Consider the following 17,745-nt stretch of genomic DNA (forward strand, 5'->3'; position numbering starts at 1 on the left):
CCCTCCTAGCCACTTCGATGCCAGGAATGCCAGGCAAAAGCCAATGGCAGACCAGCTATAAGTATGTTACATTCAGTAAAATCTGGGAGCTGAGAGTACAAGCCATACTGTATTTTTGCCGTTCGTATCCTGAAATTTCTTTTGTAACAAGAGTCAATATTTTCCCGTTGAGGTGTGTCTTAACCTGAAAATGCTGTATGTAGAGACATTCGTAAGTAGAGGTACCACTGTGTTAGTTTTAAAAATATATACAGTATATAATGTAATATAAAATAATAAGATGTTAATATTTTGTAAAAACAAAATTAAGAGGAAAAAAAAATAGAAATACTCTGGTTATGGGCCCCAACAACGCTGAAGCTGAATTTCTTTTTCTCTGTTTATTTTTTTAAGTCATTCACTGCCATTACAAGTGGTGAACACCAAATCAATTTGAACTGGGATGGCTGGCATTGAATGATCATGTTTCACTGCCAGTTTGACTGGGAGGGCCAGCCCCCCAGTCAAATTGGATTGAAGATGTAGCGCCGTCAATAGCAGCCAATCAGATCCATCCATCCATCCATCCTTCCATCCATGCATCCACCGTTTAATCCGGGGTAATTTAAGTGAGTGCCCTTGAAATTGTTATACTTTTCTGTAAGCATATTCATTCTAAGAACACAAAAATATTCATTAAAAAACATTTTATTCAATAAATATTTCAAATAAATAACATTTTTCACAAGCGGGAACAAAAATATCTTACAAAAAAGAGGTATCAGATGCTAATCGTTCTAATTAGCTTCACAGTAAACAATCAGAAAACATGACTTGGTCTTTGGCGAGATGAGATGCAAACTGTACAGATATGAGTCCACACTTTTGAAAGAAAAGTACATGACCGCAAAATCCGGCCACACAAAAGTATTTAAAAGTGCTTTCAGAGGCCATCACAGATACGACAGCCACTTTTTTTTAATGTAGACAACACCTAACAGGACGAGTAAAACATCCATGCACGATACAAACACAACGCTGCTAATGTGCAGTCCTCAAAAAAAGTCAGTTTGATGGTTCTACCAGGGCTCAGAGCCGCCGCAGCTAGACCCGGGTGAGGACGGCGCTTCGGTGTCGCTGGCCGGCGTCCAAGGGCGTGACGGCGAGCGCAGCTGTTCCATATTCCCACGTAGGAGCGTGAGGAGGGCAGCGGGGGCATGCGGGTGAGCGGACCGCCCAGCAGTGGCACCGCCCTGACTCTCCAGGAGGCGAGCCAGGAATTCGATGTAGCGCATGGCTAGCCGCAGGATCTCGTTTTTGCTCAGTTTCTTCTCGGGCGGGTGTGTTGGGATGAGTTTGCGCAGTTCCGAGAAGGCGCTGTTGACATTGTGCTGGCGCCACCGCTCGCGCGTGTTGGTGAACACCTTCCGGGTCATGGCAGAGGAGACTGGTAAACCTTGGCTTCCTGTGATGGCAATTGACAGTGTTAGTAATTGTTTTTACATTGAACACACAGTAACTTTGCAGTACTACTATGTACAATATTGAATAGAAAAGGCTTTATATACACACCCCATTCCGAATGTTCTGACCCGATTAAGCCCATTCCAATCAAAATTTTGTCCAAAATGAGAGGGTTGGTTTATTTCCATTTATAATTCGGTGCGCGTGAAAACCGCGCATGTCTGTGACGTCAGTGTACGCGTTTCTGTCATTCCAGGAAGCTAATAGAAGCAGAGCATGTAAAACTCGGGTTTTTAATCGGTGCATGTCAAAATAATTTGTTCGGACCGAAAGTGTGATTCATGAATAGCCAAGTGTTTATGAAAACGGTGCATATGATCATAATTTCAACTCCGAACTCTGATCGGTTAAAGAAATTTTGTTCATGGTAACGTAGGCAGTGAAACTAAGGAAACACTTCAAAAAATCTCCTACTGTTGTAACAGCTTCAATGCTAATTCAGAAATTAACGTTGATAGCCATTGACAGACAACAAGAACTGAACAGGCGTACCATCTGGACCTGAGGTCTTGTGTAATTCTGCAACGATGAACTTATAGACTGATAGGCAGCCAATCTCTTTAAACTGTCATCAATGATTTAGGGTGTTTTAATGCCATTGAAAAATTATTTGAAGAATTACTCCTGCTCTTGACGAATCATATTTTAGTTTATATCCAAAAAATTTTACATTTAGGATATTTTTTTTGTTTTTACAAAAAAATATATTTCTATACTTATTTATTAGGGTTAGGCAATAATCATACATTTTAATTGTGATTAATTGCATGATGTGAACTGTGATTAATCACATTGTCATGCACACAATCCAGTAATAAATTCATAAATTGTATTTAGCACAATTTTATTGAAAAAGCCAGTAGAAATGTATTTTAATTTAAATACAATAATTACACATTTTAATAGCCCGAGAATAACCGCACTGTCATACAATCCCATAATTTAAAAGTAGTATTTTACAGTTTTTTAATGTACTGCCTTAGTAAAGAAATATTGAGTTACATTAACTCATTGGGAATAAGGTCATGTGTGGGTAAAATATGTTAATATGTGAGTTAACTTGTCCAGCTTTATTTTTATATAAAATGTTTATTTTAAATCTTAAAACCTACTTATATTGTTCATACTAAGATTAATTGATTTCCTCTATTTTTTTTCTTGGTATTTGTGGTATTTTTAATGTCCTTAAACTGAAATATCACCGATGAAAGTGAAAACGAAGAGCGTACTGGATACAACGGTCACCAAACTGAAAATCCTCAGATTTGGAAATCTGAGTAAAAGCGCCATGTGGGTCCATCAAGTACTCATAAGTAATCATCACCGCACCAGATGTTACAGCAGCAGAATGACAAACGTGTACATAGCTCACTCTAGTTCCCCGGACCGATGTTGTTTTAAATGAAATGTTATAAATGAAAATATTCTTACCTTGGAGTCAAAGTTGTCCCGTTCGGGTCATGAGCCAGAGAGCTGGGAAGGCTGAACTAGTACTGCATGGTGGCGGCTCACCTTTTATAGCGGGCTTTTGTGTGACGTGCTTATTGTGGATGGTGAGGAGGAGGAGATTGCAGTGGCGATGAGCTCGCTCGTCAACGCCCCCTATTAACCCCATCACACCGCCCATCTATTAGGTACACAATGAGGAGTCAGACCACTTATCACTGTGTGAACACTCCCAAGCAAGCATTCTCACTCCCCTCCCCAAATTCAATTATTAATTCATAGCCATTTTTCCCACTGCAAATAATGAGCATGAGGCCCATTGGTGTCATGCTTAGGTTGAATTTCACTGTTTAGTCATCTTTTCATTTTAAAGGTATTTTAATCTGTGTTGGTTTTGTATTTAGCATAAGTACAGTGATCCTTCGTTTTTCCCAGTTAATGGGGACCGGAACCCGCCGAAATAAGTGTAAAACTGCAGAGTAGCGCCCCCACCCCTTTATTTTTTTTGTGTTTGTGTTCAATGTATTTATTCAGATTTAGCTTTGGAAAGAGATACATATGACATGTTTTTTCACTTTTTTCCCCCCAAAAGTATAATAAAAAGAAAAAGTTTATTTATATACAGTTGTACCTCGACTAGGGATGGGAATTGATAGGATTTTTACGATTCCGATTCCATTATCGATATTGCTTAACGATTCGATTCTTTATCGATTCTCTTATCGATTCTAATTTGGGGAAAAAGAAGAACAAACGTTTTGATTGGCATCGAGTTTGTTTAATCAGAACTCACAACCTTACAAACTCACAACGAAATCAAAAGAGGCCCAAAGCCTCAATGTTAACTATGGCAATAAGTGGCAAATACACAAGAATGTGTAACATTTTACTGAAACATTTATCTAATAGAAATAAAAAATATTGGTATATATTGGCAGATAGGTTGTTGTTCTGCCTTTGGCAATATGTGTTAAAACAGGGGTCCCCAAACTTTTTCCTGTGAGGACCACATAACTTTTCCCTTCTCTGATGAGGGGCCGGGGTCAGTTTGTAACAGAAAAAGTGTGACGATTGCAGAAGTGCATAAATGTAAAAAATTATTGTTTTTCAGAAAGCCACAATCAAATAACCCTTTCTGGATTCTTCACGGAATGAAAGTAAATAAAATAAAAATAATGATATAATAATAATAATAATAATTAATAATAAAAACACTATTAATTAAATACATAATAACCAAATAACCCTCTCTGAATTCTTCAAGGAAAAAGGCCAGGAAATAAATAACACGATTGAGAAAAAAAAAAAATTCAAAATGGCCGGACCAAATGTGGAGGCGGGCCGTATTTGGGCCGCGGGCCGCAGTTTCGGCACCCGAAGAAATCCCGCATCCAAGCGAGTGAGCGAGCGAAGTGAGAGGGAAACACTTCTACGAGCCTACTTCTTTGTTAATGTTAATATCTACAGAGGCAACGCCTGTATGTATCATCTTTTGTGTTGTTGTTGTTGTGTTTCCACTCGCGATCGGACACTTAAATCCAGTTATGTAGTGGTTTGAACGATGTGCTAATGCTAGCGAACGAATGCTAACCATACTGTTATTAGCAGCGAATCATCGCTGATTTATGTTGATGCAAACCTGTTTGTTATTGGGGACGAAATTGATTTGTTTCATTTCTATTCTTAGTTTCACTCTTCAAGTGATGGTTGAATAAAGTCAGCAACTTATACCAACGTCTTCTACATCGTCATTTGGGAGTTTAGCTAGCTGTATAGACCCTACCCACGTGACGTCACAACTCCTTCCTCCTGACTGGTGCCGCCCAATTGTCCGTCAACACATCATGTTTCCCTGTTACGGCTACGTACATTCCTCCTATTTACGACGTGTTTTTCTGCTCGTTAACATTAATAATCAAAATGGTGAAGGCGTGTGTGGCGGTCGGTTGCAATAACAGAGAAGATAGACGGAGAAGACGGAGAGACTTGAAGTTCTACCGGATTCCGAGAGACCCGGAGAGAAGAGAGCGAGATGGGCTGCTGCAATTCGACGAGAAAACTGGGCTCCAAACGATTACCACAGATTATGTAGTAGTCATTTTATATCTGGTAAGATGCATTTAATATATATTTAGAGGGTTTTGGGCTGACAACCACAATTAAGATCATTGCTAGGCTAATCGCCGACAACATACACGTATGTATGTAGTGAGAGTGCTATCGCTAAACCATATAAACATTAAAAGCCCTAACTCCATTGTCAAACGACATGAAATACATTAGACTTGACAGTGGATGTTAGCAAGAACAAAAGATTTTGAATTGAAAATTTCGTAACTCACCTTTCCAAGCACAAGATAGATTCCTGCCGAGTTTTCGTGGACGAGGACCTGTTTCACCCAACCAGCAACGAAGTATTTATAAGCCTCCAAGCTCTTAAAGTTTTTCAAACTTTCGTGAGAATAGGCTGATTTTGTGTGGAGAAGATAGTTGTACAGTTCAGGGTAGCTAGCAGATGTCAGGCAAATACGGCGGAGACAGCGGGTCGAAAAACATCGATTTAGGCATCAAATATGGATCTGGCGAATGGATAAACTGAAGCTTTTCCACATAACGCCTTTTATGCAACGCATCAAGTGAGTTTACGGCATCCGAAAGCACCGGGTCTTCCATGAAATGCATTACAAATTGCTCGATCAATTGAGACCATTGATAATACAGACACAAAATGACGGACAAGTGGGCGGAACCATACAGCGAGCACGTGATTTTGTGACGTCGGTGGGTAGGGTCTATAGCTAGAACTGAACCTTAGCCTCTCTGTGAGGACAGCGCAGTCGTATTCCCTCCCTATGCAGTAATCTCCACCTTGCAATGACTGCAAGTCGCTTTGTTGTAATTTTTCCTCGTGAAGTGAAGACACACTTTCGAGCGTTTGAACCTACGTGCTGTCATTGTTATGTTTATGGCTGCAATGCTCGTGCTTACCCGTCGTAACCTGTCATTTTCACACTCTTTCCTGGTGAAGTGTAGTCAAACTTTGGACCGAGTGGTTCTTGGCGCCATGCTAGTTTGATGCGTCTGGACAACAAGACACGTCACGACGCAATACACGTCTTTAGGAATCGTTAAAGGGATCGTTAAGGCTTTTTCATTGTGATGTCGAGGCCTCGAAACAGTCGGAACCGGTTCCGAATTGGAATCGGATTTCGATTCCCATCCCTAACCTCGACATACGATCGCTTCGACATACGATCTTTTCGACATCCGATTTAAAATTTGACTCGTCATTTGTTTGTACATCTGACGAAATGCTCGAAATACGACGATTTATAATAGGGTCGCAATTTTATTGTTTTCCCGCAAGACGCACACACGGCGGATTTCCTTGTGAAGGAAATCAACATTGGTTCCAAGAATGTTAACGCAGGTGATGAAAAAAGAAAAAATGTGAGGCTTACCAATGGAATAATATGAGCGTGGGGTGCGTGTCCGTGAACTGCTTGACAATACTCTTCCGACCTCTGTTTGCCAGTTTTTATAAGTAAAGGTGACAACCATCGCCAAACAGATCGCCAGCTTTGTCAGGTTTTTAATCATTAATTTCAGAACTTGTGCAAAAAAACACGCCAACAGCCCAGAACAATAGGACTTTAAAAGTGAAAGGAATATCTCAACTGCACTCTCTCACTCTGCCGTCAGCCCCGCGGTGCGTTCAGGTACACTACACAAAATACGATTGCCACAGTAGACCCCGATTTGTTACATTATTGCAGGTATTATTATTATTAATACTATTATTATAGTATTATTCTGATTTTTATTCATAATGCATTTGCTTTGCTCTTTGTAATTGCCATTTGCAATAGCAACAGCAGTATTTATTAGGGATTTGCTGTAGGTTTTTGGGCTGCGGAACAAATTAATGGAATTATAATGTATTCTAATGGGAAAATCTTGCTCGACATATGACCATTTCGACTTACAATGTCCTGGAACGAATTAACTTCGTATGTAGAGGTACCACTGTATATATATATATATATATATATAAATAAATTGTTTTCAAGCACTTCAAATATAATACAGTTATTATGATGTTTTAAACATGTTACTGTCCCACCGAATTAGGAGAAAAATGCTTGCCTTTATTAAATGCTTCATTGAGTGAATCCACTCAATTCCGCTCAAGCTGCTCACTCACACACAACGAGTTGCCACAGCAACTGTAGGTAAACTATGACTGACGCATGTGGCGCTTTGAAGTTTTGTCTTCCCGGCATCACTGGCAAGATCAAATCTTAACGCCTGTCAATCATCGTTAACTTTAATAAACAACTCCAGAGCACTGCCTGACCAGGAAAAGCGGCAGGAGGGAGAGTGAGAGACTATGTGATCTGATTGGGACAGCTCTATAAAATACTGCATTTAATACCTTACTAGGACTGGGAACCTCTGAGTACCTTATGATACGACCCAATTTGCAATACTAGTCTCACAATAAAGATGATCTCGCAATATGGCGACAACAATTATCGATACTTTGGTCAAGAAATTCTACAATATATTGATTTTTCGTCACTTCATGTTCATTTGGTGGCATTTCTGGGTCCTTTCCTCTTGATTTGGGGGCATTTGTGGATCACTTCCTGTTGATTTTGGTTTACTGGGCAGGAAATGATCTGGGGAAAACCAAACGAAAACAGAAAAACAAGCTATTTTAATCAAACTGCTGTGAATCGGAATGAGTTTGTTAATCAGTGGCAGCCAATGCCAGGAAATGAGTTCATTTCGGGGCATTTCACATCTATTTCCTGTTGATTTTCAGTCACTTCCTTTTTCTTTTCTGGGGCATTTACGGGTCACTTCCTGTTGATTTTGGGGCATTTACAGTTTACTTCCTGTTGATTTTGGGGAATTTACGGGTCACTTACTGTTAATTTTGGGTTACTGAGGACCAACATTGTTAAATAAATAAGGCATACAAAAAAAAAAAAAATTGATTTTGAAATGAATCAATATAAATGGAGATGAATCTTTAAAAACATTATTGGGGGTGGGAACCTGTGGGTGCAATCAACTGAATACAATTAAAATGAATAAAAACAAAAATACACACTGTTAACAGCCCCAAGTAATACTCTGAAGTTGATTTTTCAAATGGCTGTGAACAAAATGGATTTGACGTCTAGCTCCATCAATCAAGCACATTTCCACAAATTGTCATGCAATCCAATGTTTTGTTTTCAGTCTTCCTTTTTGTGGCGGCGTGTGAAAAAACTGACGTATCCGTAACTGAGACGTCGCACTTTCTGATCCAACTGCAGCAGACACGTTGCCCAACCCACTGCCACTTAGAGCATTACGGCGTTTAACGGGGCCTTGTTTTCATGTAACCCAAAAAGGTAAAAGTAGCACATCCAGATTGACAGAAGAACAATATGTGTTTTGTACATCGTTGTGGTAATCATGTCCAGACCCGCACATAAATTAGCCAGGAAACGCTTGTCCACGCTTCCTAAAAAAACAGCCCCGCTTTAAGCAATTGTTACTGTTTTTGGGGGGGATTTTTACACCCTTCAAGAGTCGTTTGAAAGACGTATAGCCCTCTCCGTGTGGAGTAGGAATTTGCATAATCCGATTAGGGGAGCCGAGATTAGCCCCCTCGAGCCCGTTTTGGGGAATCAACCATTCATGGGCGGCGCCCTCGTGGCCAAGAGGCTGCACCTGCAGGCCCTGCACCATCACGCTGACCTTCCCGCAGCTAAACTTTAAAAATATTTTTTAACGGCTTTTGGTTATGTCCATTCGGATGATATTTTAGAACAGGTTGCCAAAACTCATGAGATTAATGAATGAGTTTGGATTTTATCGGGCTTTTCCGAACACATAAAATGCCACATCCAACATGGCTGACCTCCGCAAAGTCCATCTTTGTCAAGGCAGGATTTTCAACTCAATGGTTGCCATAGAGGGCGATGGAATGATATCGTAAAGCACTTTGAGGACCTTTGAGGTTTTTGTAATGGGCTATATACATAAATTTGTTTTGATTTTAATGCTCAAGTTTCAGTGGCATCAACGGCAATAGACGTCCAGTTTTGACTCCCTTTTCAAAATGGATAGAACGTCTACTGCTGTCAATGGCCACTAATGAGTTAAAAACAACAAATGAGGCTAAAAATTCTGTTTTTGCACAAACCAACTTTAAAAGCTTCATAGTTTTATTTTTAACAAAAGCACAGTGTTAAAAAAATGTTTTCTACCATGATTTTCAGTTACAAACAGAAAAAATATGGCTAACCAACAGATTTAATACTGTAAATTTTACTTAAAACAAATCCAAACTGTATTTTGCCCGATTAATACTGTAAAATTGAGTTTCTGGACTTTTTTATTTTAAATTTTGTTTGATCATATAAAGAAATAAAACGCACACAAAATTGGTTATTCAATATATTTAGTATGCGAAAAAAATCATTTTAAGGTATTTTAGATTGCAATTTTACCGTATTTTTCTGTATTTTCCAAGACTTTTTAAACATTAAAATATTTTGTTTTAAAATGTACTTATTTTCATGCTTAGACTATGTTTCATGGTAAATAAGAATAAAAATGACAGTTAAAAAATACTTTTAAAAAAGTATCATTCAACATTTTAGAATATTTTTTTGTTTTGATGTATTTTGCCGTTGCCATTTCACAGTACGGTAATGTATTTTGCCCCAAAACTATTTCATTTTGATGGAAAATCTTTACCATTGAAAAAAATAGAAGTATTAAAAAAAATGTTCTGTAATATGCTAAAAGAAACATTTATGATTGCCTTAAGATATCTTATGTTGCCCTGTGATTGGCTGAGTTCAGGGTGTACCCTGCCACCTGCCCATAGATAACTGGGATAGGTTACAGCAACCCATTACCCTCGTGAGGATACGCACAACGGAAAATGAATGAATGAATGTTGCTAGATTACAGTACTTTGCTGTATTTTTTTACAGGCCTAGCGATAGCGTTTCTAAACTTAAAACGCAGTCAATGATCTTGTTTGATTGCGTTAAATTTATGTCCGCTGCTGAGTAAACTTGTCTTTTCACTCGTATCTCAAGGCAGTGTTTCAGTGCATTTTATCCCATCGTCACCTGCGTTTGATGTATGCCGCCGGACACTTTAAGTGCCTGGCGATCCGCGATGGCCGATAAGAAGGTGACCTTTCCACAGGCGGCCCCTTTCCCACCGCCGTTTAGCTACGCAACTCTTCGGACAGGCGCCCCGCCCCCTCCCCGCGTCATTAAACAACATTGGCTCTGTCTTTTTTTGTGCGTCACTGGCTCGTTAGTGGGTTATTGATGCCGGGCAGTCAGTGTGGGATGAGCCCGTCCGGGCGCTCCCAGTCCAAATCCCCGGGGGGTCTCTTTGTCTGGAGGACTTGGGTTTGCTGGGGGGTGCTACTGTGGATCATTCCTCAGGGAGCCGCTTGACTCTGCTGGCTGCTGAAGATAAGCGTTTTCTCTCCACATGCTTTGGAGGCGATAAGGGGATTGTTGGGCTCTGCACTTGAATGTGTTTTACACACTCAGCTTTTTATTGTTTCATTGCACAAAAAATATAGTTTCATGAAAAACAATTTTCTTACTGCGAGCTTGTCATTAAATACACTTTTGCAATGTGTCGAATATTGGTGTGCATTTAAGAGTTTAGCTCATTGCCTGCCATTTTCGGCGATAGGCGTCCAATCGATTTCAACTGGGAGAGGTGGGCAGTGGGTGATTGTGGTCCCCCGAAATCTAAAAAAAAAGAAAAAAAAATTAAATGAAGCCTTTAATTCTTTATAGGACAGTTTATTTAAACACAAACAATAATAATAAAAAAAAAAACAACAACAAAAGATTCAAGTGTTGTTGGGGCCCATATCGAGTTTGGGAATGGCCAAAGGTCAGCAGGGAGTGACTTAAAATGCCGTAAAATCAAGAGAAAGTGACTGAGGCCCAACATCCTGCCTTACAAAATAAAGTCCTACTAATGTTTGAAAAGTCCTGCAGTACTGGATATTGGCCACTGGGTCTGGTTTCTCTGCTTTTAGGAGGGAGCAGTTGACATTGACACTACATCAGTGGCGGATGCTGGTCTTCAATGAGGGGAGCTCAAAGAGTTTCCGCCTGTGAGTGCTTTGTAACGGCGGAGGAGCTCAGCGGCACTCGCTGCTTGGTAGGGAAAGAAACGAGAGTGCGAGAAGTCAAGTCTCCAAACGCAAGCAGCTACAATAGAAAAAAAACCCACCTGAAATAAGCTCCATTTTCACCAGTCGTTTTTAACAAAGCAAGTGTCACTGGGATGGTTTTGAAAGTCTCTGATTCAACTCAGAATGACAAAATGAAAATTAAAAAATAATTCCCCTGGATGTTTATACAAGATCACTGACATTTCGCTGTCAATCAAAAAGGGATTCAGGCTCAGACAGATCATCTAGGGCCGGCCCAGGCCATTTGGGGGCCCTAAGCAAAATAATGCAAAGCGGCCCATATTTTTGGCCCACCATTTCGTCACAGTGTACTGTGAAACCCATACATGCAATCCAAACCATACGTCCATATTTGGTATATTAATCAGATTTTGTTGCACTGCATACATCAAACTTCGCACCTCAAATGATTGCCAGTACTTACAGTAGATAGCGTCAAACCTTTTTCTAAAAGAAGAGAGAAAGAAGTTAAGGAAGAACTTTTATTTTTTTAAGCTTGTACTCAAGTATCAAAACTCACAAAAGTCAAATAAAGCAAACTGTAGTAAACAAAATAGAATATAAATTAAACAATTGCCAGATTGGGGGCCCCCTAGTGGTCAGGGGCCCTAAGCAGCTGCATAGTCTGCGTATAGGCTGGGCTGGCCCTGAGATCATCCAATCATCATGCACAGAACCACAGAGTCCTGGCTTGTCGAGCCACGCCCATTGCCCATAGACCCCCAGAGACGCACAGCGTCCAATGGGTGGGATATACCCAGCCTTTAGCCAATGACTCGTCTCGTTTCGCTGTCGTGAAACAATGTACTCTCAACTCTGGAGACGCAGCACAGTCCGCGCTGCTAAAAGGACTGTGAAGCTGGGCAAATGAATGAAAAGTACGGCATCCTAACCAGTGATAAGAATCTAATTCTGAACAAAATTTGAGCGTGTTGTAGCGCATATTTGGTCAATGATATGTACACACAACAGAATACATTGATCCCTTATTTTGTGACATTTTGGGGCAACCTGAGCTCAGGGTGTTAGGTTAATCGATTTGGAACCGAAACAGGCTTTTCTGGTTAAAATGATGTTAAAAACTTTCAAATCAGTACTTTCAATTTTCAAAACGGAACCATTTTGGTTCATCAAAGCTGTCGTAGTTTCCTCTGCATTTCCGCTTCCACACAGAAGAGTGCGCCATCTTAACAACAAGAAAAACAACAACCATGGCTACCGGCGATTCTGCCACTTTTGCCCTGCCAACTTTGGACACAAATTGCATAACGCCATGAGTAAGTGTGTTATCTCATGATGAGATAAGTATAGTATATTTGTACATGTACAACACAATGACAGACAGTAATATAGCTCCATGTCTGGCTGAGTGTATATTGCACTATACCACAAGTATGAAAGTACAGTGGTACCTCAACATATGATCGCAACGACATACGATGTTGAAACGTGCATGTCCCTCCCTCTGTCTCGTTTTCCTGTCAAGATTGCTGCTACTAGATGACAGTAACTAAAAGCATGCTATGTTGTTTTTTGTTTTAATACAATAACATATTGGCAAAATGTGTAGGTCTACATTTGAAAATTTAATGTATATGCACATTGTTTATTGGCCCATTAATGTGTCTAACCTGATGTCTTTTGTAACGATGAGGTGCTCATAAACCTAAGGGATATTTCTGTTTGTCACCTTCGCTGGGGCGCACATTTGTGTTTGTTTAGACAAGGTGATTGCCACCTTGCATATTGTTATTATGGAGTGACAGTTTTGCACTAATCATTAATTTATGTAAGACAGACCAGAGAGAAATGTGACAGCACATCACCCTGAGTGTGGCTGCCTACCTACTTCACCTGAATGACTTGATTGACTGGTTGACAGACCGACTTTCCGACAGAATATTTGGTGTACAGACTGACTGACTGCCTTTTCTCATGTATGAGTTTGTTTGAATTGGTATATGCACTTTCTTCTTCCATGATCGCTTTAATTAAGAACAGAGCTGGAGTCTGTTGTATAAATAAAATGCTCTTAATCCCAAAGGATTGTTCTGTGTATATTAAAAGTGGTAAATGCCACGTTCAGTTCTAATAAAGAAAAAGTTTAAATATAAGACATTCTGAATACTTTAGGTGTCATTATTTTTATTTTGCTAAGAAATCGATATTGTGAAATCGGGTTTAAGAGAAAATAAATCGAACAGCCCCAGGCTGAGCTTCCCTTGCAGTTTTAGAGCAATCGCCTCTGCACTACATTCTATATATGGAGTCTATACTATAAAGCACTAATATTGTAAAAATTAAAATATGTCCCTTGGGGAGCTTCTAGGCATTTATGTGAACTGACGTCAAATGACCCTTGCATATTTAATCACACATTTAATATTTAATTCCTTTGGTTTTGGCACTCCTGCCACGCCATACAACTGAATTTAAACCCGATTAAGATTAAGAGTGTAATAGTGTCACCTAGTGTGTGAGTTGCTCACTTACAGTTTAAAAAAAAAAAACACACCTTTGCTCGGGTTGTCATTTAAAACTGGAATCTGACACTTCAGGACTGTTTCCAAGCATAGGCGGAGTTTGATTTTTGGGGCAGTGGGGGCACAACTTGAGGGGAATTCTAAATCAGGCTGCTTAGGACAGCTATACTTTTCGCCAAGATCGTCATCCATTGAATATGGTATGCCCGCCAGTGTCAAGACAATGTAGTTACTCTAGTCAAAATTGTATCCCCTGGGCGGAGCCATATGGAGGTAGATTTGTGTCTTTATTTTCAATCAAAAAATTTATTTATTTATTTATTTATTTATTTATTTTTATTTTGAAGCAACTTAATTTTGATTGAAGTAATGTTAATTTGTGTTTGGGCCACATTTTTGCGAGGACATTTTTGTCTTTACTAATCAATCAAAAAATAGGTTTCTTAAAAAAATATAGATTTTCACAAAGAAAAATCACTTCCATCAAAATAAGAATTTCAATCATAGAAAGGTTTTTGAATGCATTTGAACATTTAATTTTTCATTAAAAAGGTTTTCTTTGATTGAAGCAATCCTTTTTGTGTTTGGGCCGTATTATGATTAGGACATTTGTGTCTAAATCATTCAATCAATAAAAAGTTGCTTCAATCAAAAAAAAAAATTCAATCAAAGAAAAAAATCATTATTTTTTTTTTGTAAACATATATATATTATACGCATATATATATATATCCTCCTAAGACCCGGACTCTTGCAAGGCATACATTTTAATTTTCTCTTTGATATTTAGGCTAATTGGGACCTGATGAGTGTAAAAACAAAGAATTATCTTTTTACATGATGTGGTTTCTGAGAAAAATGATGTCCACATATGAGGACATTCGTTTTAAATTTGAGTGAACACAATAACGTCACAATTGAGTAATGATGTACAAAACTTTATTTGTTGCCTGAACATGGCAGCAGTTTTTCCGAGTGCAAAAACAAAATTCAAAGCAACAACTTGTGCCCCTTTATGCAAGTCCTATGAAGTGCTGCTAACAGTTGCAGGAGGACAAAAAAGAAAAACAAGTACACTTCAAAAATGTTTTTCATTGCTACTGTTGAACTGTTCATTTCAATTTCTGAACATGGCATAAAACATGAAACTTGCACACCAAAAGTGCTCCAACATTTTTTTGCCTTGGGAAAATGTTCATGCCTATGTATGAAAGGCAGCGTAACAGTTGCGATCTGCCTGTAAGCAGAGGAACACCTTGCATGTAACACACTGCACTCGAGTTTTCCCTGAGCATCCTTTTGCTCTGCATCGTGATGCGTTCTTTGAGTGTACCACTTCTGGCAGATGTGCATTACCCTTTCTGCGGAATGAGATGTGGGGCACTTCCTGCACTGGACGCAATTTCCCTTGGACTGAAACGTCTGTGTCATCTTCCTGCTCTGGAAAGTCAGAGTTGTCATTGTCTCTCTGAGCCAAGAAGGTCATGGCCACTTCCATGCGGAATTGAAGGAACTGCATGATGTTTTTCTTTGGTGTGTCATTCAGAGTGAGGTCTTTGCGGTACAGTAGCCAGCTGTTGGCTAAAGCCAGATCGGTAAAGTGCATCAGCATCCGCAGTGTCCATTTTTTTGTACGGACACTCATTCGATAGTAGCTCATCATTCTATCCACAAGGTCAACTCCACCCATCTTGGAGTTGTATTCACGGATAACAAATGGTCGAGAGATGGTCACATGCCGTTTCAGTTTCTTGTCCCATCGCTGGCACGTGTCTTCTGGCTCTCTCGCATGTACAGTAGACATCATCAACACTGGTTTATTGTCAAACCACTTGGTGACATAAATGTTTCCATCCAGATTGGTAACTTGTGCTGAGGTTCCTCTTCCATTTTTTTTCATGGTCTTGTCACTTGGCAATTTCTGCGCTGCAGCAGCAACTCGATTCCTCATAACTGTACCAGTTATATACAGATGCTTCTTCATCATGTGTTCCACTGCCTGGATTGATGTGAAGAATCGATCGCAGTACACATTTGTATTAGGATGCAGAGTCTGAGACAGACGATCGATCACCAAGCCTCCCAAACCCAGATTCCCTGGTTCTTCAACTTGTTCACGGAGTCCATCTGCACCTTGATAAATCTCAAAGTCCAGTACTATACCATCTGATGTTGCGCAAACAAAGTTTTTGATGCCAACTGGGTTTGGTTTCATCGGCAGATATTGTCGACATGGACAAGCTCCTGTGAATGGAATCATCTGTTCATCAATGGAAACGCACTGTGGCCGAGCCTGAGATTTGCAGCCTTTCAGAATGCGGTTGAGAAAAGGCCTCACCTTCCAGAACTTGTCACACTCTTTCAGATCTTCTGGAACATCCTCATCAATGAGCACTTTGAGTGACCTCCTCAGTCGGAAGAATCTATCACGTGTGAACTTTTCAGTGATGGCAGGGAATCTCAAGGATTTAGACCAATACATCTTGATTGCAGGATATGGTACACAAGACATCAAAATACAGGCACCAAAAAAATGAAAAATTTCATCAGCTGTTGTGTTGAGTGGATCTCCACTTCTAGACAGTGATGTAGCATTTGAGCAATCTGCAATGATTTTTATCAAATCTGTGTCAATATACTGTTGTATGTAGTCCAGGGGGGTCCAGCCTTCTCTGTCATGAACAGTTTCCTCCTCGTGGTCAAACGGAGGTTGATGTGGGGTAAGCGAAGAAGCCTTCCATCGCATTCCACGCCCTTTGTTGTTCTGTTCTTCATGGCTGGGTCCTGGTGTTGTATCTTCAGAGACATTGCCTGAGACATCAGCCTCTTCCTGCGGTGTCTGAGAGCGACGCCTGGGGGTGCGTGATGTGGCAATGTCACGATCTGACCGATATCCCTCGTATTCCTCGCGCAAACGTTTGCGTCCCCTGATAGGCTGACAGGGCTGTGGCACGGGGTCCTCACACCCACTACTGTCTTCTTCACTGCTGGTGGGAGGAGGTTGATATTCAGCATCTCCCACAGGATCATCGATATCTGATAAATCCTCCACCTCAGAGTTTTCTCCACCAATTAACCCCAGCATTTTCATTACTTGTTGCAGAGAATAACGCTCTAGGAAAAAAAACATTTTGTTTCAAACCAAAAACAAATCTACATATATTTATTTATAAAACATGACATATTTGTTTGTACTGTATAAAATTATGTTTTCTAACAAAATCATCCCAAAATACAAATTCTAAATCAACTCCCTCCGTCCACATTTGTGGACATGTTCAACAAAACCATCAAAACTAAGTCCCTCTGTCCACATATGTGTACATCAAGTTTAGCAGCATGGTAAATCGTCAATTTTTTTTACTTTTGCAAAATTTAACTTCCACAACACACATTGAACACTTCTAAACATATCTGAGCAAGAATCAGCCATGAAATTTGTTTGAATTTTTTACCTGGTCGACTTTTGGATTGGGAGGAGCCATCAGAATGTTTGGGTGGGTTGTCAGCCATCTTGAATTTGACATGTGCTTTGTTACACTCTTCTTCCACCACTAGGTGTAAGCTTAACGTCCTCATAAGTGGACGCCAGGCCCTTGTAGTCCAAAATTTAACATTGTAGTCTTGACAACCAAAAATGTGATGTCCACACATGTGGACGCCAGGTCGTAGGAGGATATATATATTTATTTATTTATTTATATGCAAAGCAAATGACCGTCTAAGGTGCTCGAAAAAATAATTTTGACCCATCGTAAAAATTTTTTTTTTTTTGTTAATTTCATTTATTTTTGTTGCAGTTTTATTGCTTTACAACTTTTAGATATATAGGAAAGTCAATTACATGCAATTACACTTTTAGGCCACCAGCCACCCCCCCACCCCCCACCCCCTAAAATCGCTTATGTTTCCAAGGACCCCATAATAATCCAGACCTTAATAAAATTAACTTCCATGTGTACCACAGAGTGCCACAGAAATTAAAATGTTGTAAAAAGTGTACATATAACCAGAGATTGAGAACTCATTGGCAGCAGTTGATGGCAATAGACATCAATTTGAACTGTCTGC

At 39.7% G+C, this 17,745-nt stretch overlaps 2 protein-coding genes across 2 annotated transcripts; both read right to left on the reverse strand.

Annotated features, from left to right (window-relative positions):
- Nucleotides 1-336: 336 nt before the first annotated feature.
- Nucleotides 337-3,090, reverse strand: tal2 (T-cell acute lymphocytic leukemia 2). The gene is made up of 2 exons (XM_057831891.1): nucleotides 2,935-3,090; nucleotides 337-1,444 (listed from the first exon to the last, which is right to left on the reverse strand). Exon 2 carries the CDS (start codon nucleotides 1,413-1,415, stop codon nucleotides 1,059-1,061), a length of 357 nt encoding a protein of 118 aa, XP_057687874.1. The 5' UTR covers nucleotides 1,416-1,444; nucleotides 2,935-3,090; the 3' UTR covers nucleotides 337-1,058.
- An 11,741-nt stretch (nucleotides 3,091-14,831) lies between these two features.
- On the reverse strand, nucleotides 14,832-17,205 carry LOC130913342 (piggyBac transposable element-derived protein 3-like). The gene is made up of 2 exons (XM_057831887.1): nucleotides 17,130-17,205; nucleotides 14,832-16,788 (listed from the first exon to the last, which is right to left on the reverse strand). The coding sequence occupies exons 1-2, from the start codon at nucleotides 17,185-17,187 to the stop codon at nucleotides 14,876-14,878; spliced, it is 1,971 nt and encodes a 656-aa protein (XP_057687870.1). The 5' UTR covers nucleotides 17,188-17,205; the 3' UTR covers nucleotides 14,832-14,875.
- Between the last annotated feature and the right edge of the window lie 540 nt (nucleotides 17,206-17,745).

This window comes from Corythoichthys intestinalis, chromosome 3, assembly GCF_030265065.1.
Source record: "Corythoichthys intestinalis isolate RoL2023-P3 chromosome 3, ASM3026506v1, whole genome shotgun sequence".
Lineage (NCBI taxonomy): Eukaryota > Metazoa > Chordata > Actinopteri > Syngnathiformes > Syngnathidae > Corythoichthys > Corythoichthys intestinalis.